We start from the raw sequence: 24,990 nt of genomic DNA, 5'->3' as shown, positions 1-24,990 counted from the left end.
ATAAAATTTTGCAAAAATTTTCTATAGAAATAAAATGTTGATAAAATTTTCTATAGAAATAAAATTTTGACAAAATTTTCTATAGAAATAAAATTTTCACAAAATTTTCCATAGAAATAAAATTTTGACAAAATTTTCCATAGAAATAAAATTTTGATAAAATTTTCCATAGAAATAATATTTTGACAAAATTTTCTATAGAAATAAAATTTTGCAAAAATTTTCTATAGAAATAAAATTTTGGAAAATTTTTCTATAGAAATAAAATTTTGACAAAATTTTCTATAGAAATAAAATTTTGCAAAAATTTCCTATAGAAACAAAATTTTGACAAAATTTTCTATAGAAATAAAATGTTGATACAATGTTCTATAGAAATAAAATGTTACTAAAATTTTCTATAGAAATAAAATTTTGCAAAAATTTTCTATAGAAATAAAATTTTGACAACATTTTCTATAGAAATAAAATTTTGACAAAATTTTCTAAAATTTCTATAGAAATAAACATTTGACAAAATATTTTTTTTTTTGTTTGGTGGTTTTTTGTTAAAATTTGATCCAAATTTTGGTAGATTATTTTTGGCTCGAGTGGTAACCGTAATTTTGTCTCCTAAAACTTTGTTTTAATATTTACGTTAGCATACGTTTTGTGCATAAATCAAAACACCCCTAAAAATATGCTACATGCCCATTAAAAAGCTCCTCTGATAATATGGGAACTATGATATAACATAATGGGAAAAGCTTCAACATAAATCAGTGGACCCTAAAAATATGCCACAAATTTAATCACTATCCCTACAAATGCTTGTATCGGGTCGATAAAACAGCAAATACGCCTACAAATATTTTTCTACAAGCTGGCTTATTATCTAATCGATGAATGAGAAAGCGACCAAAAGACTATTTCAATATATTAATAATTTGTATCTCTGTCTTGTGTGTATTTTTTTTTTTATTAAATAATAAATAAAGAACAATTTGTGTTTATTATAAAAAAAAAATGATATCTTAAATACTAAAATCCTAACTATAAATTAGATGTAAAAATATTTTGTGAAATTTTGTGGGGGTGTGGGTGGGAGAGAACAAATAAATGTGAGTTATTAAATTAGAGAATTTTTGGTTTTGTATGTGCGTAAAATTTGTCTAAGGTATTAGGAATTTCTCCAAAGGAACATTGGCAAAGAAATTATTAATGTGTTCCACCAATATGGGAGCCCATTGTTCACGGGTAGCTGGTATACCGACACGGGTAATTTCAGGAAGATTTTCATTAACTAAATTCAAGATCATAGTATCTAAAAAAAGTAACAAGACGAATAAAAATTAGATGATAAATAAAACTAAAAACAAAATAAAAACTCACTTAAATTGCGATCTGAGAAAATACCATTGGCTATGATTTTGGCATTACCAACAGCTACATTGGCATTTAAACGTTGTAATTGTAATCTCATACCCGATTCAGTGGTCAACAATTTGCCATCAGTTAAGGCCACAGCTTTAATATTATCTGTGAATTAAATTAAATAGAAAATATCGTTAATAAAATTTAAACAGAAACCATTTTTTTTTTAATAAAAAACAAAAATCGATCCAATAAATTTTTTGACTGTTTTTTTTTTTACTGTTTCAATCTAAATTTACAACAATTATTAACAAATATGTAATATTACAATAAATAAAACAATACCGCAATATAAAAACAAGTATGGAAAGTCTAAAGTCGGGCGGGGCCGACTATATTATACCCTGCACCACTTTGTAGATCTAAATTTTCGATACCATATCACATCCGTTGGGTGCTATATATAAAGGTTTGTCCCAAATACATACATTTAAATATCACTCGATTGGGACAGAATTTGATAGACTTTTACAAAATCTATAGACTCAAAATTTAAGTCGGCTAATGCACTAGGTTGGAACACAATGTTAGTAAAAAATAAATATGGGAAACATTTAAATCTGAAGCAATTTTAAGGAAACTTCGCAAAAGTTTATTTATGATTTATCGCTCGATATATATGTATTAGAAATTTAGGAAAATTAGAGTCATTTTTACAACTTTTCGACTGAGCAGTGGCGATTTAACGAGGAAAATGTTGGTATTTTGACCATTTTTGTCGAAATCAGAAAAACACATATATGGGAGCTATATCTAAATCTGTACCGATTTCAATCAAATTTGGCACACATGACTATACGACCAAGTGTACTCCTTGTGCAAAATTTTAAGCTAATCGGGATAAAACTCTGGCTTCTGGGTCTATATAAGTGCATATCGGGCGAAAGATATATATGGGAGCTATATCTAAATCTGAATCGATTTCAACTAAATTTGGCACGCATAGCTACAATACTAAATCTACACCCTGTGCAAAATTTCAACCAAATTGGGCCAAAACTCGGGCTTTTAGGACCATATTAGTCCATATCGGGCGAAAGATATATATGGGAGCTATATCTAAATCTGAACCGCTTTCAATCAAATTTTGCACACTTGACTATACTACTAATTGTACTCCTAGTGCAAAATTTCAACCAAATTCGGCCAAAAGTCTGGCTTCTGGGGCCATATCTAAATCTGAACCGATTTCAATCAAATTTTGCACACTTGACTATACGACTAAGTGTTATGTTTGTACAAAATTTCAAGCAAATCGGTATAAAACTCTGGCTGCTGGGTCCATATTAGTGCATATCGGGCTAAAGATATATATGGGAGCTATATCAAAATCTGAACCGATTTCTTCCAAAATCAATAGGGTTCTATTCTGACCCAAATTAGGAACATGTGCCAAATTTGAAGGCGATTGGACTTAAATTGCGACCTAGACTTTGATCACAAAAATGTGTTCACAGACAGACGGACAGACATACGGACAGACGGACGTGGTTATATCGACTCAGGGACCCACCCTGAGCATTATTGCCAAAGACACCATGTGTCTATCTCGTCTCCTTCTGGGTGTTACAAACATATGCACTAACTTATAATACCATGTTCCACAGTGTGGCGCAGGGTGTAATAAATTGAGTCTTGACAAAAATAAATTAAAATTTTTATTGAATCAATTAATTAAAATTAATTGGAAGTGTTTAAGAAATAAATAATTTTTTTAATCAATTACATATTTTATGTCTAATTAATTATGCGATTGACATAAAATATACACTCAAAAAAAAGTTTACTTGGATCCAAAGATTTTGAACTTCCTTTAAGGATTTTGGTATTGATTCTTAACTAAATCTAAATAAACGTAAATAAACTTTTTAAGTACGAAATATTTTGGTGATATTTGTTTGTGGTCTTTATAAATTTTTTTATTTCTATTTTATTACAATTTTGCTCTTCCTTTACTTACCTATTGTAATATTGAAGGGTCCTTTGGGTACCAAACGTAAACCTCCGAATTTCACATCAGCCTTAAATTGTCCATCAGCTTTGAGTTGTTTAATTTCCATGCCCAATTTAACAATTAGGCTATTGTCAGTGAAATTTCCAATAAAAGATTTCACTTGTAAATTCGATATGCCATGAATTTGCATATTCTTAATTAAAAGTCCTCCTTGAATGCCATCATTGGCATAACGGAAAATACCACGAGTATAAAAATAGGGATCCAATGAACTCATTCCATATTCAGGTATATCATTCTTTAAATAAAAATCGAAAGAAAAAAGAAATTTTATTATAAGAAAAGTTAAAAGAAAAAAATTAAAAGTTTATATATCACGCAACATTTAAATGAACTAAAAACGGAAAAACTTGTCCACAAATTAAGCATAAAGATTTACTGAATTCGTGTCTCCCACAATAATGCGCTCATCTTGAACCTACATATGTCACTAAAGACATTTTTACAATTCTGAACTGCAATTTTTTCCCTTAAACTACAAAAATTTCCTTTAAATAGTGAAAAAAATTATATCTAACAAATATTCTTTAATTTGTCGAGAAATATTTACCAATTTTTTTGATATCGGCGTGACATCAGCGTGCGTAAAAAGTTAAGTTAAATTTTTTTAAAATTAACCAAAAGTTTCGTTCATGGTGGGTTCATTGTTTTTTGCGTGTACTTTGAACAAAACATGTGTTTTAAATATTGAGCACCTCCAAGATGAATAGCCAATTATACATCAAAATATAGGAAATTTGGCTATTTCTCAGCATCAAAAGAGGAAAAATTTTATTCTTAAGTGTTTTCTGAGATATTTCAATTGTAATGTGGCCACTTTTATACCTATACTCAAAAAATGCATTTTTTTCTTTGTGCTTCTTTTTTTAAAAGTATATATAAAAAATCGAAAAAAACGTTGCAAATACATTTAGTCGTTTCCATGTAATCCAGAAAAATGAAAACCCTCTGAAATTACAACAACGACACCCATGAGAATATGGACATAAAGTTCCTAAATATCTACAAATAGTCAAAATCTCTGACCCACTATGTCACACTTCTCCTGGCCTGACCTAGTTACCACGGTTGCCACAGTTGATAGAATTCTACCAAAATGGTATATTTTTTACTGTTTGGTAGATTGGTAGAATTCTTTATGTTTTGGTAGATTTTACAAATTATTCCTCTCCAACTAAGGAGCACTGATATAGAAATAAAATTTTGACAAAATTTTCTAAAGAAATAAAATTTTGACAAAATCTTGCACAGTGCACTCGAGGTAACGTTAACTAATTAAAACCTAGAGAGTTCACGATAGCGAAAATATTCACGTTAGCGAACTTCAGCGAATTTCCGAACAAAAAATTGCCATATTCGGGAGTTTTACACGTTCTAGCGTCATAGTCCTTAATTTCGTTATTAGTAAAATTAAAAACTTAATTTAATTTCATGAAAAAATTAAAAAAAAAAGAGATCGAAAAAATATCAGTAGGTATGTAGTTATAAAGCAATTTAAATGAATAATTAAAATTCACGAAAAAGCCAAACTAGATCTGCCTTTAACGTAAAATTTCATGTTTTTCACCGTTACGGAGTAGTTTGTTCACGTTATGCGGTGTTCACGTTACCGCGAGTACACTGTATAAAAATAAAATTTTGACAAAATTTTCTATAGATATAAAATTTTGACAAAATTTTCTATAAAAATTAAATTTTGACAAAATTTTCTATAGAAATACAATTTTGACACAATTTTCTATAGAAATAAAATTTTGACAAAAATTTTCTATAGAAATAGAATTTTGAAAAAATTTTCTATAGAAATAAAATTTTAATTATATTTGCTTAGTTCGGCTTGAACTAAATAATGTGAATAAAATTTGACAAAATTTTTTATAGAAATAAAATAAAAAAATTATAGAAATAAGATGTTGACAAAATTTTCTATAGAAAAAAAATTGACAAAACTTTCTATAGAAATAAAATTTTGGGAAAATTCTCTATAGAAATAAAATTTGACAGATTTTTTTTTATAGAAATAAAAAAATTGAAACAATTTTCTATAGAAATAAAATTTTGACAAAATTTTCTACACAAATAAAATTTAGACAAAATTTTTTATAGAAATAAAATAAAAAAAATTGTAGATGTTGACAAAACTTTCTATAGAAAAAAAATTACAAAATTTTCTATAGAAATAAAATTTTGACAAAACATTCTATCGAAATAAAATGTTGGGAAAATTCTCTTTAAAAATAAAATTTGACAGAATTGTTTATAGAAATAAAATTTTGGAAAAAATTTCTATAAAAATAAAATTGTGACAGAATTTTTCTACGGAAATAATATATTGACAAAATTGTCCATAGATATAAAATTTGGTAAATTTTTCTATAGAAATGTTTTTTTTGACAAACATTCTTTTCCTCTATTGGTTAAGCTACACTTGTAGTTTAGTCAATGTATAGTTTTAAGCTGCAATAAAAAAACAACAACAATGCTTAAAGAACAAAACCAACAATACAAAACAAAACGAATGGAAAAAGAAGAGAAGACGCTCAAAATAAGCCCAGCCAACTGAACTCAAATCGATGATTTGACAGTGTCATAGGAAAAGAGATATGTTTGTTTCGAATTTATTTCGGCATAAGCCGGCTATCAATGTAAAGCCATTTTTCGGAAGGTTCAAGTGTGGTTCATTGTTGGGTTTAATGAACTGCCTGAATTTATTCTGATAATTGGTTGATAGTTTTGCTACCAGTAGAGGATGTTGATGAGGAATGTGGTAATTCCGAAACGTGCGTCCACCCAACAATCTTGCAGTCTATAGGGCTTTGCCCAAATAAATTTGACAAACATTCTTTTCCTCTGTTGGTTAATCTACACTTGTAGTTTAGTCAATGTATGGTTTTAAGCTGCAATAAAAAAAACAACAACAAGAAATAAAATTTTGACAAAATGTTCTATAGAAAGAAAATATCTATAGAAATAAAATTTTGACAAAACTTTCTATAGAAATAAAATTTTGGGAAAATTCTCTATAGAAATAAAATTTGACAGAATTTTTTATAGAAATAAAATTTTGAAAAATTTTTGTATAGAAATAAAATTTTGACAGAAAATTTCTACAGACATAAAATGTTGACAAAATTTTCTATAGAAATAAAATTGTGACAAAATTTTTTATAGAAATACAATTTTGCGAAAATTCTCTATAGAAATAAAATTTGACAGAATTTTTTAAAGAAATAAAATTTTGAAAAAATTTTCTATAAGCATAAAATTTTGACAGAATTTTTCTACAGAAATAAAATTGTTGACAAAATTTTCTATAGAAATAAAATTTTGACAAAACTTTCTATAGAAGTAAAATTTGGACAAAATTTTCTATAGAAATAACATTTTGACAAAATGTTCTATAGATTAAACAATTCTGACAAAATTTTCTATAGAAATAAAATAAAAAAATTATAGAAATAAGACGTTGACAAAATTTTCTATAGAAAAAAAATTTACAAAATTTTCTATAGAAATAAAATTTTGACAAAACATTCTATCGAAATAAAATGTTGGGAAAATTCTCTATAGAAATAAAATTGTGACAAAATTTTCTATAGAAATAAAATTTTGGAAAAAAATTTTATAGAAATAAAATTGTGACAGAATTTTTCTACGGAAATAAAATGTTGACAAAATTTTCCATAGAAATAAAATTTGGCAAATTTTTCCATAGAAATAAAATTTTGACAAAATGTTCTATAGAAAAAAATTTTTGGGACAAAATAAAATTGTGACAAAATTTCCTATATATATTTTTGGGACAAATTCTCTACAGAAATAAAATTTGACAGAATTTTTTATAGAAATGAAAGTTTGAAAAATTTTTGTATAGAAATAAAATTTTGACAGAAAATTTCTACAGAAAAAAAAATTTGACAAAATTTTTAATAGAAATAAAATTTTTGGAAAATTCTCTATAGAAATAAAATTTGACAGAATTTTGTATAGAAATAAAATTTTGAAAAAAAATTTTATATAAAATAAAATTTTGACAGAATTTTTCTACAGAAATAAAATGTTGACAAAATTTTCTATAGAAATAAAATTTTGACAAAACTTTCTATAGAAGTAAAATTTGGACAAAATTTTCTATAGAAATAACATTTTGACAAAATTTTCTATAGAAATAAAATTTTGACAAAATTTTCTATAGAAATAAAATTTTGACAAAATGTTCTATAAAAATAAAATATCACAATATTTTCTATAGAAAAAAAAATTAGACAAAATTTTCTATAGAAATAAAATATTGGGAAAATTCTCTATAGAAATAAAATTTGACAGAGTTTTTTTTTATAGAAATACAATTTTGAAAAAAAATTTCTATAGAAATAAAATTTTGACAGAATTTTTCTACAGAAATAAAATTGTGACAACATTTTCTATATAAAGATTTGACAACATTTTGACAACTTTTTCTAAAGAAATAAAATTTTGACAAAATCTTCTATACAAATAAAATTTTGACAAACTTTTCTATTGCAAAAAAATTGACAAAATTTTATAGAAATAAAATTTTGAAAAATTTTTGTATAGAAATAAAAATTTGACAGAAAATTTCTACAGAAATAAAAGTTTGACAAAATTTTTAATAGAAATAAAATTTTGGGAAAATTCTCTATAGAAATAAAATTTTGACAAAATTTTCTATAGAAATAAAATTTTGACAAAATTTTCTGTAGAAATAAAATGCTGATAAAATTTTCTATAGAAATAAAATATTACAACATTTTCTATAGAAATAAAATGTTGGCAAAATTTTTATAGAAATAAAATTTTCTATACACGCAAAGAAAAAAAACGTTTGGAAAACGTGTACCGAAAACGTTTTTCTTTTGTTAGAGTTTTTTGAATTGCTTCGAAAATTTTAAACTTTTATCACCAAAAAAATTCGTTTGTTACAAAGTTTTTATTTTTTCAATAAAAAAGTTATTTTTGAAACAACAACACAGTCCATTTCGTTTATATCAAACACTGTTCTTTTCTGAATTTAGGTCTTTAATAAGACACATTTTACAGTTCAAAATTTAATATACTACAATGTAATGTTGAACATTTTTTCGAAATCTTCCGAACATATCTGGAATATATGTTAAAAAAAAAAAACTTTGGTCGAAGCAGGGATCGAACCCACGACCCTTGGCATGCAAGTCGGACGTAGCAACCACTGATCCACGGTGCCAAACTAAATGTTTGTTTCTGTTAAATAAACTTTGTTTATTCGGTTCGTGGGCGCCGCAAGCTATGCTATATAAATATAACTTATATGGATATTTATCTATTGATGACCATAATAGGTACATAGCTCAGTGGTTAGTGTTTTGGCTTACAAAGTGCATGGTTCGCGGTTCGATTCTCCGTCCAGGCGAAAGGTAAAAAAAAAATTTAAATATATAAAATCGTATAATTTCTTCTACATTGTTGGTATTACAGGAAAAGGTGTTAAGAACTGAAAACTTCGTGGATGTGAGAAAGATGTGAAGGAAAATGCTATTAGCAAGAAAAAAATTTTTTTTTTGAGTTTGTCTTTATGAAATTGTTTTTACATCCTGGAAAAGAATAAACGTTTATCACAAAAAGTATATACTTTTCTTCCAAATACACTTCCTTACAGCGAAAAGCAAATGAGAAACGAACTTTATTTGTCTAAAATTTCGTTTGGGAGGAAAGAATTATTTTTTTGCGTGTAGAAATAAAATTTTGACAAAATTTTCTATAGAAATAAAATTGTGACAACATTTTCTACAAAAATACAATTTTGACAACATTTTCTATAGAAATAAAATTTTGGAAAATAAGATTTTTTCATTTGGTAGTTTTTTGGTAAAATTTTCTCCAAATGTTGATAGATTATTTTGGTCTCAAACCGTGCCAATTACTTTTTTTTCGATTAAAGCCTTCTTTTCTGCTGAGATGTCCCTATTTACGGCATATCTCAAGATACACTTCCTTTATTGCTTTTGAGATGAATTGCGTTAATTTTTACTACGTAAGCAAGAGCTTACCAAACTGCTGATTTTGTTCGAAAATTAAAGCGAAATATCTGCTTGACAAATACATATAGGGTCTCGTTTATTCTATTACCAAAAAATAAAGTAAAGCTTAAATTATATCACTTAGGTAAGCACTGCTGTTAGACTAGTGCTTTAAAAAGTTAGGAAATTTTTTGCCCGGTTATACCCAAAAACACATCACTTCGAACATAAATTTTATTTCATTACATAAAATGACCCCCTAAAGTATTAGGCATTTCCATTAACACTTACCTTTAATTGTGGTAATACTGTTGATATCAGACCACGTATGCATTCATTTTTATTGGGATCACTTAGAGAGCAAGGTGTTATGTTTAGGCCACTATCTGAAATTATAAAAAAAAATAAATAAATTAGATACGAAACATTTTGAGAAACAATTACTGAAATTCCTACTATCAAAGATAAACAAAAGACTTAAGACACAAGTGTTTACAAAATCTCCCATTCTATCTTTTGACATAATTAAAGGCTATCTACAAATGATCTTAGAAAAACGTTTAAACCTTAAACCCATCTCAGGTTTTTAAAGGTGACAACCTTAAACTTGTACTTTGTTGTAATCAATGTTCACAAAAGCAAAAGCAGAGTTGGAAATCTCATATTTTAACCTGTACATCTTCTATTGGATTCGTTTTTTTCATTTCTTCTTAATTATACCGCATTCAAATGTTTTGTGACGTAGGTCATGGTTTGTGGCATTTCATATTACTCTGGGGGTATTTTGGCCTTTGGCTCATGTGGTCTATAATTCTTTTTTTTGTGTTTTGAATGGAGTATTTAAAATTTAGTCATTCATCAAATCAAAACGGTAGCTCTGTAACTGTTTGCCATTGAATATATAATTATGTTGCATGCAAAGACAACCGGTACTGTAACACGAAAGTTCAATGCCATGGTAATTGTTAAAGGTAAACGTACATAATTGTAAATTAAATCATTATAAAAAAATTCCATTTTATTTGGTAAATTATATTTTTTTTAATTAATTTTCATTTAGTTAGAACAATTTTTGTTATTAATCTCCCAGCAAAAAAATGTGGAAGTTGTTCTAAAGGCACAACTATCAAAAAATTTCCTCCCAACTTTGTTCGTGTTCCAACAACACAGGACAATCTTTTAATTAATTGTTTTTATTTCAATTGTAAAATAGACAGTTTAGACAACATATTCTACTTAATCCACATTAATTAGATAACTCATTATATTTCTAACAATGACCAAATGAAAATTGCATATTTCATCAAATCCAAACAATCTCCATCAATTAAATCAAACAATTAATAAATAATTGAGAATATTTTAAAATGCCATAGTAAAGGAAATTGATTTTTAATTAATTAAATCGCCAAAAATGTATCAAACTATTTTATGGCTATACTATCATTAATGAGATTATAGATTAACGTTGGGATATTGCCTCTGGGTCATCGATTAGTATTTCAAGGTGTTGATCAAATAACAAATGTAGCCCAAAAAATTTTTTTTTGTTTGCAACAATAGATTGTCGTTAATTTGCTCATTAAAGTTCAAACGGGAATTAAAAATATTTGAAACTATGAATTTAATTAGACATGCAAATTTTACAAGAAGATACAAAAAACATGTTAAAAGCATATAAATAAAATACAAACAGGAAGAAGATGGTTTCATACCGTATAATGTATAATAAAAAATATGATATTATTAGCATTTGTAATATATATAAGGTGCAGAAATAAGAAATAAATGCAGACTCATGAAATAATAATCAAGAGTATTTCTGTGATTTTATGGTATGGATTATAAACTTTGAGTTGAAGGTATTATTTCGGTTAGACCGCCTTAATTATATCGTCATCGCCTTAATATAATGACATTCATTTATTAACTTTAATATCAATTTGTTTCAATTAACTTAATTTTTGATAATTATAATTAAAGAATTTAATGAACATTTTTCAGAATTCTCATTTTATTTATTTGCAATTTAGATTAAGTGGTTGACATTTTGTGGCACATTGAAAATACTGAAATAATTAGAAATGTTACTGAGGATTAAACCATCTAAATGAATAAATACCAGTATTTGCACCGACAACAAATATTGTTTTGAAGCCAAAGATTTCTTGGCATAAAAACCAATGTAAATGTTGCTTAGAAAAGAAGACGCAAAGGTCGATACATTTCTTAATGGAATTTTCTATAGAAAACAAGTAAGGAAAGTCTAAAGTCGGGTGGGGCCGACCATATTATACCCTGCACCCCTTTGTAGATCTAAATTTTCGATACCATATCGCATCCGTCAAATATGTTGGGGGCTATACATAAAGGTTTGTCCCAAATACATACATTTAAATATCACTCGATCTGGACAGAATTTGATAGACTTCTACAAAATCTAAAAACTCAAAATTTAAGTCGGCTAATGCACTAGGGTGGAACACAATGTTAGTAAAAAATATGGGAAACATTTAAATCTGAAGCAATTTTAAGGAAACTTCGCAAAAGTTTATTTATGATTTATCGCTCGATATATAAGTATTAGAAGTTTAGGAAAATTAGAGTCATTTCTACAACTTTTCGACTAAGCAGTGGCGATTTAACAAGGAAAATGTTGGTATTTTGACAATTTTCGTCGAAATCAGAAAAACATATATATATAGGAGCTATATCTAAATCTGAACCGATTTCAACCAAATTTGGCACGCATAGCTACAATGCTAATTCTACTCCCTGTGCAAAATTTCAACCAAATTTGGCACGCATAGCTACAATGCTAATTCTACTCCCTGTGCAAAATTTCAACGAAATCGGAGTTAAAAATTGGATCTGTGGTGTAAATCGGGCGAAAGCTATATATGAGACATATATCTAAATCTGAACCGATTACAACCAAATTTGGCACGCATAGCTACAATGCTAATTCTACTCCCTGTGTAAAAATTCAACTAAATCGGAGCAAAAAATTGGCTTCTGTGGTCATATGAGTGTAAATCGGCCGAAAGCTATATATGGGAGCTATATCTAAATCTGAACCGATTACAACCAAATTTGGCACGCATAGCTACAATGCTAATTCTACTCCCTGTGCAAAATTTCAACTAAATCGGAGCAAAAAATTGGCCTCTGTAGTCATATGAGTGTAAATCGGCCAAAAGCTATATATTGGAGCTATATCTAAATCTGAACCGATTTCAACCAAATTTGGCACGCATAGCTACAATGCTAATTCTACTCCCTGTGCAAAATTTCAACCAAATTGGGGTAAAACTCTGGCTTCTGGGACCGTATTAGTCCATATCGGGCGAAAGATATATATGGGAGCTATATCTAAATATGAACCGATTTCTTTCAAAATCAATAGGGATCTATTCTGAGTCAAAACATATACTTTTGCCAAATTTGAAGTCGATTGGACTAAAACTGCGACCTAGACTTTGATTACAAAAATGTTTTCACGGACAGACGGACATCGCTATATCGACTCAAGAGCCCACCCTGAGCATTTTTGCCAAAGACACTATGTGTCTATCTCGTCTCCTTCTGGGTGGTGCAAACATATGCACTAACTTATATTACATGGTCACCACCCAAAAATAACATTTTGCTCTTAAAACATGATTGAGGTGATCATATTCCTTCTCTGGGTGTATAGATATAAGATGTTGACAAAACTTTCTATAGATATAAGATGTTGACCTAACCTTGTATAGACATAAAATTTGGATAAAATATTGTATTGAAATAAATTATTATTATTATTAGTATTATTATTATTAGTTTATTTAAAATTATAATAAATTATGCAAATAAACACAAAAAATGAAGGTACCAACAACTAAGGTTTTCGATCTATATTGAAATAAAATTTTCACAAAATGTTCTATAGAAATAAAATTTTGACCACAATTTCCTATAGAAATGGTTAGGACTCGGCTATGAAAAGGAGGTCCCTTGTCATTGAGCTTAACACGGAATCGGGCAGCACTCCGTTAAAAGAGAGAAGTTCACCAATGTGGTATCACAATGGACTGAATAGTCTAAGTGTGCCTGTTACATCGGGCTGCCACCTAACCTAACCTTCTATAGAAATAAAATGTTGACAACAATTTCCTATAGAAATAAAATTTTGACAAAATATTCTATAGAAATAGAATTTTGATTAAATTTTCTATAGAAATAGAATTTTGATAAAATTTTCTATAATTTTTTTATTTTGACAAAATTTTATATATGTTAGAAATAACATTTGGAAAAATTTTCTATAGAAATACATTTTTGAAAAAAATTGCTATAGAAATAAATTTTTGAAAAAAAATTTCTATAGAAATAAAATTGATCAAAATCTTCTATTGAAATAAAATTTTGACATAATTTTCTGTAGAAATAAAATTTGACATAATTCTTTATACAAATAAAAATTTAACAAAATTTATATAGAAATAACCATTTGAAAAAATTTCGTACATACATAAAATTTGGACAACATATTCTATAGAAATAAAATTTTAACAAAACTTTCTATAGAAATAAAATTTTGACAAAATTTTCTATAGAAATAAAATTTTAATAAAATTTTCGAAAAAAAAATTGACAAAATTTTCTATAGAAATAAAATGTTGGAAAAATTTTCTATAGAAATAACATTTTGACAAAATTTTCAATAGAAATAACATTTGGAAAAAATTTTTTATTGAAATAAATTTTTGAAAAAATTTTCTATAGAAATAAAATTTTGACATAATTTTCTATAGAAATAAAATTTTGACATAATTTTCTATAAAAATAAAATTTGACATAATTCTTTATACAAATAAAAATTTAACAAAATTTATATAGAAATAACCAATTAAAAAAATTTCTATAGGTATAAACTTTTGACAATACTTTCTATAGATATAAAACTTTAAAAAGAATCTTGTATATACATAAAATTTGGACAGAAATAAAATTTTGACAAAAGTTTATATAGAAATAAAATTTTGACAAAATTTTCTATAGAAATAAAATTTTGACACAATTTTCTACAGAAATAAAATTTTTACAAAATTTTCTACAGGAATAACATCTTAACAAAACTTTCTATAAATTCAACATTCACATTATATAAATTCATAATTCACACTTGTTGATACTAAAAATTTGAGCAATAAACTTCATAATAAGATTTTTTAATTTCGTACATTTTTGGTAAAATGTTCTTCAAATTTTGCTATATTATTTTTGGCACGAGTGATATCCGTGCCTCAAGGTAATTTTAACTTTTTTTGAATATGGGAGATATTCTTTTATTTTACAGATCTTTGGATTAAAGACAAAAGTGCTTCATATCTAAGCTAAGACTTATTTTAACCCTTAAATGAGCACTGTATCTTTTAAGACACAACCAAAAAAAAAACTTATATCTTAAAATGTTGACCGAATTCCATGAAATCAAATTTGTTGCATTTAAAACATCATAACGGTATTTTTAAAAAATATGCACTAACTTATAATACCCTGTTCCACAGTGTGACGCAGGGTATAATATACTTATTTTAAAGAATTTGTAGTAATTCTGAGTAATCTGCAGTCAAAAATGAAAATCAAATTTTTACCACAAATTCAAAAAACTGCAAATTTGAAGTTAAATAATATTTACCAGATTTGAAAGTAATCTTGGTAAAAAATCTGTATTGTGAAAAAATATCTCTATTCTCCATTTAAATTAAATTGTTTATTTTTAAATAAAAACTTAGTTTAATATGCACTGTATTTTTTAAGATGCAACCACTATTTAAAAAAAAAAAAAAAAAAAAAAACATTTAATTTTTTTTAATGTGGTATGCAGATGTTTTACCATTTTGCATATTATATTTTATCGGAGGAATCGGTGATCTTGTGCATGTAAGGGTTAATTTTATCGAGCCTAGATTTAAAAAAGCCACATCTTTCTCTCGGGATCAAGAGCACCATTCTTAATTGAAGATGTGTATCTTTGCGTTTTTTTAAGTGTATGTAAGAAACTAATATAAATTTTAACTAAATTGAATTAATTTTCATGAAATAAAAGAAAGTGCAATTGTCTATTCGTTAACATTTTCCTGAGTGTGCTATTCATGAAATGTTTGCGGCAAACATGTTCGCATATCATTCATTTAAACCTATAGCAAACACTGGAATTTTTATTTTATTTAGTAAAAAAAAAACATTTCAATTATAAAAATTGGACAATTATAATTTGAATTGTTCAAATATTCATAGTGGGGGAGGTTCATATGTGGGCTGTGGTTTTTATTAAATTTTATTACTATTATTTGATAGCATGTTAGAGCGTTAAGAGTTCAATGGAAGTATTCGAACAATAAATACTATTATTTAGTTTTTTTTCTCTTGTTTAAAATTTGCCAAGCGCTAAAATGATAAAATATTTGGGTCAAGATCAGAAATGTTGTTACTTCTTTAATATTTGATAGCGTCGTTGTCTGCAAAACAAACAAGACTTTAGCATGCTATAAAGAAGATATGAATTGCTATTCAAGCATAGTAAACAAAGAGTTGAAATCAGAAAAAGAAGTTTAGTAAACCAGTGTGAATAGTTTGGGGTGAATAAGCCATAATCGTGGGCACTAAGTGAATGTAGGAAAGAGAGATGGTGTATGTGTCTTAAGTCTTTTGTTTATAAGGATTGATTGAAAAAACAAATTTTGCTATTTCTTCCCCGCACACACTCATACACACTCATATGGTTATTTCTTTCATTGAAGGTTATAGTATATAGATGGAATTCAATACCCTTGGCCACAAGCAGACTTTTGGTTATTGACAAATTACTTTTCATCACATTTTTTTAACACCTTATTGAGATTGATTAACACTGATCGATCACTTGTATCTAGAAATGATTCAGATTCAGAAATTAAGCCTTAAATACGAGTATACACGTAATACGTAAAACACTCCTCCATGAACATTGTTAACCATAAAACCTCTAAAAAACAAAACAAATAATTATTATATTTACTAATTGCATATAAAGTTTGATTAGCTCTACAAATACCTTAACCGAGATTACGAAAATCATGATACATTTTTGAAGGAAATCCATCAATATTGTCTTTACTCAGGCCACCGACATTAAAGTTTAACAAAAGCAGCAACAACAACACGAAAAAACGATTGTTTGCTTGAAACTTCAAGCGTAACTTGAAGCTTGTATATGTTTACTTATCCACCGTCTATAGTAGGAACCGGCTTCGATTTTCACACAAAATACAAACACAATCAGATAAAAACAAAAAAAAAACAAACAGCTGTCTTTAAAGTCTATGACTTTTTAGAAGCTTTTGTGGTCTTTTGTTTTTTACTGTTTCTGTTTTACTATCCATAGCCTTAGGTTTGATCTAAAGAAGTATACAAAAAAACTGCTAACTGACCTACATCAATTTCAGTTTTGTTGAGCTGCACTCGTGGTATACAAAGAGCTGTATGTTTTAGTGTCTTGAGTTTGCTAAACATTTTAGCTGGTCTGGTGGTTATTTCTTTGACAAGTGCTATAATTTATTTTGAAGTTTGTTTAGTTTCTTCTTTTTGTAACATCAAGTATATTTTCAGAGTATTCATTTAATGAGTCATAAGTTTTTGGATTTTAAAGAATCATAAAAAATATATACAACCGTAAGTATATACGGCCGTAAGTTCGGCCAGGCCGAATCTTATGTACCCTCCACCATAGATTGTGTAGAAACTTCTACTAAAGACTGTTGCCCACAATCGAATTACTTGGGTTGCGGTAACACTTGCCGATAGCAAGGTATCTTAAATCTTTTTAACAGCGTCTTCTCAATTGTAAGCTATTCCATACGGGGTATATATTAAACACAAAAAGGCCGATTAAATACGTATATAATTCAGATTGACAAAATTTTCTATAGAAATAAAATTTTAACAAAATTTTCTATGGAAATAAAATTTTGACAAAATTTTCTGTAGAAATAAAATTTTGACAAAATTTTCTATAGAAATAAAATTTTGACAACATTTTCTATAGCAATAAAATTTTGACAAAATTTTCTATAGAAATAAAATCTTGACAAAATTTTGAACAGAAATAAAATTTTGACAAAATTACTGTATAAATAAAATATTCACAAAAATTTTTATAGGAATAAAATTTTGACTAAATTTTCTATAGAAATAAAATCTTTACAAAATTTTTATGGTAATAAAATTTTGACAAAATTTTCTATAATAATAAAATGTTGACAAAATTTTTTATAGAAATTAACTTTTGACAAAATTTTCTATAGAAATAAAATCTTGACAAAATTTTGTATAGTAATAAAATTTTGACAAAATTTTCAATAGTAATAAAATGTTGACAAAATTTTATTTCTATAAAAAATTTTGACAAAATTTTGTATAGTAATAAAATTTTGACAAAATTTCTGTATAAATAAAATGTTGACAACATTTTTTATAGAAATAAAATTTTGGCAAAATTTTCTATAGAAATAAAATAATCTTGACAAAATTTTGTATAGTAAAAAAATGTTGACCAAATTTTCTATAGTAATAAAATGTTGACAAAATTTTGTATAGTTATAAAATTTTGACAAAATTTCTGTATAAATAAAATGTTGACAAAATTTGTTATTGAAATAAAATTTTGACTAAATTTTTTATAGAAATAAAATTTTGACTAAATTTTCTATAGAAATAAAATCTTGACAAAATTTTGTATAGTAATAAAATTTTGGCAACATTTTTTATAGAAATAAAATTTTGACAAAATTTTTTATAGAAATAAAATCTTGACAACATTTTCTATAGTAATAAAATGTTGACAAAATTTTGTATAGTAATAAAATTTTAACAAAATTTCTGTATAAATAAATGTTAACAACATTTTTTATAGAAATAAAATTTTCACTAAATTTTCTATAGAAATAAAATCTTGACAAAATTTGTATAGTAATAAAATTTTGAAAAAATTTTCTATAGTAATAAAATGTTGACAAAATTTTATTTCTATAAAAAATTTTGACAAAATTTTGTATAGTAATAAAATGTCGACAAAATTTTCTATAGAAATAAAATTTTGATAAAATTTTCTATGGAAATAAAATTTTGACAAAATTTTCTATAGAAATAAAATCCTGACAAAATTTTGTATAATAATAAAATGTTGACAAAATTTTTTATAGAAATAAAATTTTGACAAAATTTTTTATAGAAATTAACTTTTGACAAAATTTTCTATAGAAATAAAATCTTGACAAAATTTTGTATAGTAATAAAATTTTGACAAAATTTTCGATCGTAATAAAATGTTGACAAAATTTTATTTCTATAAAAAATTTTGACAAAATTTTGTATATATGTAAATAAAATTTTGACAAAATTTTCTATGGAAATAAAATTTTGACAAAATTTTCTATAGAAATAAAATCCTGACAAAATTTTGTATAGTAATAAAATGTTGACAAAATTTTTTATAGAAATAAAATTTTGACACAATTTTCTATAGAAATAAAATCTTGACAAAATTTTCTATAGTAATAAAATTTTGACAAAATGTTATATAGTAATAAAATTTTGACAAAATTTTCTATACACTGAAAAAACAGTGAACCCACCAGGATGAAAACTTTTGATTAATTTTAGAAAATTTTGAATAGTTTTAGAAATTTTTAACTAAACAGTATTACAAGCGCTGGCATCACGCCGATATCACAAAAATAAGTAAATATTTTTCGACAAATTCAAGAAAATTTATTAGACATAAATAATTTTTTTCACTTTTTAAAGAAAATTTTGTAGTTTGAAGGAAAAAATTGGAGTTCAAAATTGCAAGAATGTCTTTAGTGACATACGAAGTTCATGATGGACGCTGTTGTAGTAAAATTTACAAATTTTAAGAAATAATGAACTATTTTGTGAGAAGTACGAATTTAGTAAAACTTTTTACTTCATTTGTGTATAATTTTTTCCCGTCTTTTAGTTCATTTAACTAACGTACGCAAAAAATTATTAGAGTAAATGAAACTTTCTCCAAATATAATAATTTCATGAACTAAAATATAGTTAAATTGGCTTTAGTGAAATAGTGAGTTCACTTTTTTTTGAGTGTAGTAATAAAATTTTGGTACATTATTTTTGGGGATCGGCTATATATAACTAAAGACCGATATGGTCCCATTTTTGCATGGTTGGTAGCGGTCATATACTAGCGCAATGTACCAAATTTCACCACGTATCAAATTTCAACCGGATCGGATGAATTTTGCTCTTCCAAGAGCTCCGGAGGTCAAATCTGGGCATCGGTTTAAATTTAAAAAAAAACACTTCCAAAAATTTCCTCTCACAGATGTTCTTTATTTTAACCACACAGGGAGTTCTTTTAATAACATTTTTTATACGTCGCGGTTTTCGTATTTTTAATGGGTAATTTAAATTTTTGTTGTATCAAGTAGGTTAGGTTATGTGGCAGCCCGATGTATCAGGCTCACTTAGACTATTCAGTCCATTGTGATACCACAGTGGTGAACTTCTCTCTTATCACTGAGAGCTGCCCGATTCCATGTTAAGCTCAATGACAAGGGACCTCCTTTTTATAGCCGAGTCCGAACGGCGTTCCACATTCCAGTGAAACCACTTAGAGAAGCTTTGAAACCCTCAGAAATGTCACCAGCATTACTGAGGTGGGATAATCCACCGCTGAAAAACTTTTTGGTGTTCGGTCGTAGCAGGAATCGAACCCACGACCTTGTGTATGCAAGGCGGGCATGCTAACCATTGCACCACGGTGGCTCCCATCAAGTAGGTTAATATCAGAGTAAGAATTAATAAAATGGAACAAATTATCTAAATTTATTCGAAAACATGCAAAATCTTTGCTAGAAAAAATGCGATTTTTTTTTAATTATTTGAGATCAAATGTTTCAGATAAACGTTAAAATGCATTAAAATCATAAAAAAAAAAATTAAGAAAATTTTTGTTTGGCAAATTATCACAATTTTTTTTAATTTACATCCAAAACACTGAATTTGGATCAAACCTTAAGAAGTGGTGCAAATTCAGAGCAGTGGCTGTTGAACGTGTGGACATCCATTCTATGACAAACCCATATTAAATTCATTGCTTCTGCGCTAATTTGGCACCACTTCCGGGTCCAAAAATAATATTTTTACTACTTTTTTGCGTGCTCATAGAAAAAATTTCACCATTTATAATTTTAATAGAATTTTCGAAAATAATCACTTAAAAATTAGTTTGATTCAACTTTTTTAATTAATTATATTTTGACAAAATTTTCTATAGTAATAAAATGTTGACACAATTTTTTATAGAAATAAAATTTTGACAAAATTTTTTATAGAAATAAAATTTTGACAAAATTTTTTATAGTAATAAAATTTTGACAAAATTTTCTATAGTAATAAAATGTTGACAAAATTTTATATAGTAATAAAAAAAAATTTTGACAAAATTTTTTATAGTACTAAAATTTTGACAAAATTTTCTATAGAAATAAAATTTTGACAAAATTTTCTATAGAAATAAAATTTTAACAAAATTTTCTATAAAAATATAATTTTAACAAAATTTTCTATAGAAATAAAATGTTAACAAAATTTTCTATAGAAATGAAATTTTAACAAAATTTTCTATAGAAATAAAATGTTAACAAAATTTTCTATAGAAATTAAATTTTAACAAAATTTTCTATAGAAATAAAATTTTAACAAAATTTTCTATAGACATTTTTTTTTTTTTGAAAATTTCAAAAGCTTTTCAGTCATTTCAGAACTTATCAGAACTTCAGAACTTATTGGGATTTTAAATCTATCCAAAGAACAAAAAAAATTTCCTGCGAAACCAAATTTTACACAAACAAAATTTCCCCCCTTCTTTTCAATAAAATAAATCTGAATTTACGATAAGCGATTTAATGATTTGTTCAAATTTTTTACGTTTGTTTGAAAAAATTTGCATACGTAAAAGCCTCATCTTTGGGGGACTTGACAACAAAATTTTTTAAAATTAAGATTTTTTTTAATTTTTAATTTTATTTCTATTGCAACTGAGCTATAAACCATCTAGTTTGATAAATAAATAATTATTAAATTATTAAAAATTTAATTTAACTTTAAATGACCTCCTTATAAGAATATAACAAATTTTCATGGAAATTGCGAATGACCTCCTTATAAGAATATCAAATATTTTCATGGGAATTGCGATATTGGTGTAAGACTTTTGTGTCTAACCAACAAATGAACTTTTCGTATTCTATTTAGTATTTATTTCCCCCATTTATAACATGTGACATTTACTAGAAAAATTATTACCTCCATTAGGAAAAATGTAATTTGCAATACTTTGTCGATTTACACAATTATCAAATTAATACGAATATGCTGAGGCAGATGAAATCAAAAGACTTAAGACAGATACTTGTTTAATTGATTCATTGGAGTCTTCAGCATAAAAAAATTACTCCACACATCACATGCTCAGCCAGTTTTCTTAGGAGCTTGCAACAACTTTGCCTAATACAATTTTAAAATTTTTGTGACATTTCGAATGAATGGGCTATGAGTAACGAACATGTAAAACTAGCTTAAATGTCTTCAACAAATATGCAACAATTATTTTCTTGGATTACTTCTCGAAGTATTTTTGTGCATTTTTTGATGATGATGATGAAAAAAGTCACTTCATATTACAACCTTTTGTAAAACTAAACCACAAAACCTGAAATTTTCCTCACAAAACAACAAAAACACAAAAAAGTGGTTTTTCAGTTTCCTCCACAATAACAAAAAAAATCGTGGCACACAAACATAAAGAAATAAATAACTGCATTTGATATTATGTAAAGGAAATAAAACAGCTAGCACATTTGTTTTTAGTTAATATGAGTTCCTCTATTCAAATGGGAGGATAAATTGGGCACACATACAAAACACGCCTTGGAGCCATATATTTCCTGTTCCTTTTTTGTGTTTTGTTTTCCCCCTCCCAATCTTGTCACGATTTTCATTTTTTAATTTTATTTTTCATATATTCCAGTTACCACACTCACTTGTACTAAATTTATCTTGACCATTGGCCTGACGTTCATCGTTTTCGCCACTTAAGACTGTATCTGATGCTGGATCACTAGGAAATGCTAATAAACCATCAACATTGACTAGAGAGGATGTTGATGTTGCAAATTCCTGAGAGTTTGGTATTGAGGCAATTGCTGCCTGGGAACTACCAATTAAGGCCATAATGGCCAATGATGATTGCAACATCAACAATTGCATTTTTTTGAACAATTTTTGTAAATACAACTTTTTAACAATAATAATTTTTTTCACTTCCACTTGAAATTATTTATTGTTTTATTATTATTTGTTTTTAAATTTTCTTTTGTATTTTTCTTTTTATATAATTTTCTGTATTTGTTTGGATTTATTTCAAAATGTTTGTTTCTTTTTTATTTTTCTAAGTTCTTTGCACTCTTGGTGTTCACTTTTCTGTGGCAAATCTTGAAATGTTTCTTTGCTCAGGTTTATTTATAGTTTTTATACTTTATAAAGCCTTAACTAAACAACCAAAAACATTAAGTATTTTTTTCTTATAAAATTGAGTTTCGTTTTTCTTAGCCTTTTGTTGTTTTTCGCCTTTACTTCTGGTCTTGAATGGGCCTTTTTCTATGCGTTTGCTTAGGTTTTTAAAGTTTTATGTCGATATGATTTTTGGCTAAATTAAGCTTAAAGTTTTCAAGAGCTTTTCAGATGGTCGAATAAAAAGCTTTTCTTGTGTGTGGATTACTACAAAACTACTTTTTTTGAATAGAGTTAAAGCTTTTATGTGAAAAAATTACAGTTAGCATTAAATTTAAATTTGAATTCTCTAGATTTGGAAGTAATATTTCAAACAGGGATTATGTTTACATTAAAAAAAACGAAAACAAAATATTGGAAAAAATTAGTTTTAAAAATGTAATAATCTAAAGTTAAATTCGAATAATTACAATACTTTGCATATATTATAACCGATGAAAATAATGATGAAGTACAATTTTGACAAAATTTTCTATAGAAATAAAATGTTGACAAAATTTTCTATAGAAATAAAATTTTGACAAAATTTTCTATAGATATAAAATTTCGACAAAATTTTTAATAAAAATAAAATGTTGACAAAATTTTCTGTCGAAATAAAATGTTTACCAAATTTTCTATAAAAATAAAATTTTTTTGCAAAATTTTCTATATAAATAAATTTTTTTGCAAAATTTTCTGTTGAAATAAAATTTAGACAAAATTTTCTAAAGAAAAAAAATTTGACAAAATTTTCTATTGAAATAAAATTTTTTGGCAAAATTTTCTGTAGAAATAAAATTTTCTATATAAATAAAATTTTGACAAAATTTTCTATAGAAATAAAATTTAGACAAAATTTTCTATAGAAATAAAATTTTTTGGCAAAATTTTCTATAGAATTAAAATTTGGATAAAATTTTCTATAGAAATAAAATATTGACAAAATTTTCTATAGAAATAAAATTATGATAAAATTTTCTGTAGAAATAAAATTTTGGCAAAATTTTCTATAGAAATAAAATTTTTTCACAAAATTTTCTATAGAAATAAAATGTTGATGAAATTTTCTATAGAAATAAAGTTTGGACATAATTTTCTATAGAAATAATGAGTGTTGATATATCAATTAATTTAAGAATTAGTTCTTTAAATCAAAATTTTCTATAGAAATAAAATCTTAGCAAAATTTTCTATAGAAATAAAGTTGCGGCAAAATTTTCTATAGAAATAAAATTTTGAAAAAATCTAACATAGAAATAAAATTTTGAAAAAATTTTCTATAGAAATAAAATTTTTAAAAAATTTTTTATAGAAATAAAATTTTGACAAAATTTTCTGTAGAAATAAAATTTTGGCAAAATTTTCTATAGAAATAAAATTTTGACAAAATTTTCTATGGAAATTAAATCTTTACAAAATTTTCTATAAAAATAAGATTTTGACAAAATATTCTATGGAAATAAAATTTTGATAAAATTTGCTGTAGAAATAAAATTTTGAAAAAATTTAACATAGAAATAAAACTTTGACAGAATTTTCTATAGAAATAAAATTTTGACAAAGTTTTCTATAGAAATAAAATTTTTTGGCAAAACTTTCTATAGAAATAAAATTTTTGGGCACAATTTTCTATAGAAATAAAATTTTGACAAAATTTTCTATGGACATTAAATTTTTACAAAATTTTCTATGGAAATTAAATCTTTAAAAATTTTTCTATAGAAATAAGATTTTGACAAAATTTTCTGTAGAAATAAAATTTTTGACAAAATTTTCTATAGAAATGAAATTTTGACAAAATTTTCTATAGAAATAAAATTTAGACAAAATTTTCCATAGAAATAAAATTTAGACACAATTTTCTATAGAAATGAAATTTTGACAACATTTTCTATAGAAATAAAATTTAGACACAATTTTCTA

At 25.8% G+C, this 24,990-nt stretch overlaps 1 protein-coding gene across 1 annotated transcript; it reads right to left on the bottom strand.

Annotated features, from left to right (window-relative positions):
* Positions 1 to 922: 922 nt before the first annotated feature.
* Positions 923 to 23,153, bottom strand: LOC142223809 (uncharacterized). The gene is made up of 5 exons (XM_075293658.1): positions 22,557 to 23,153; positions 9,736 to 9,830; positions 3,374 to 3,665; positions 1,372 to 1,518; positions 923 to 1,303 (listed from the first exon to the last, which is right to left on the bottom strand). Exons 1-5 carry the CDS (start codon positions 22,780 to 22,782, stop codon positions 1,152 to 1,154), a joined length of 912 nt encoding a protein of 303 aa, XP_075149773.1. The 5' UTR covers positions 22,783 to 23,153; the 3' UTR covers positions 923 to 1,151.
* Positions 23,154 to 24,990: the final 1,837 nt, after the last annotated feature.

The sequence above is a fragment of the Haematobia irritans genome, chromosome 2 (genome assembly GCF_050003625.1).
Source record: "Haematobia irritans isolate KBUSLIRL chromosome 2, ASM5000362v1, whole genome shotgun sequence".
NCBI lineage: Eukaryota > Metazoa > Arthropoda > Insecta > Diptera > Muscidae > Haematobia > Haematobia irritans.
Note: the sequence above shows the minus strand (reverse complement) of the source record. Positions and strands in the feature narration are given on the sequence as shown.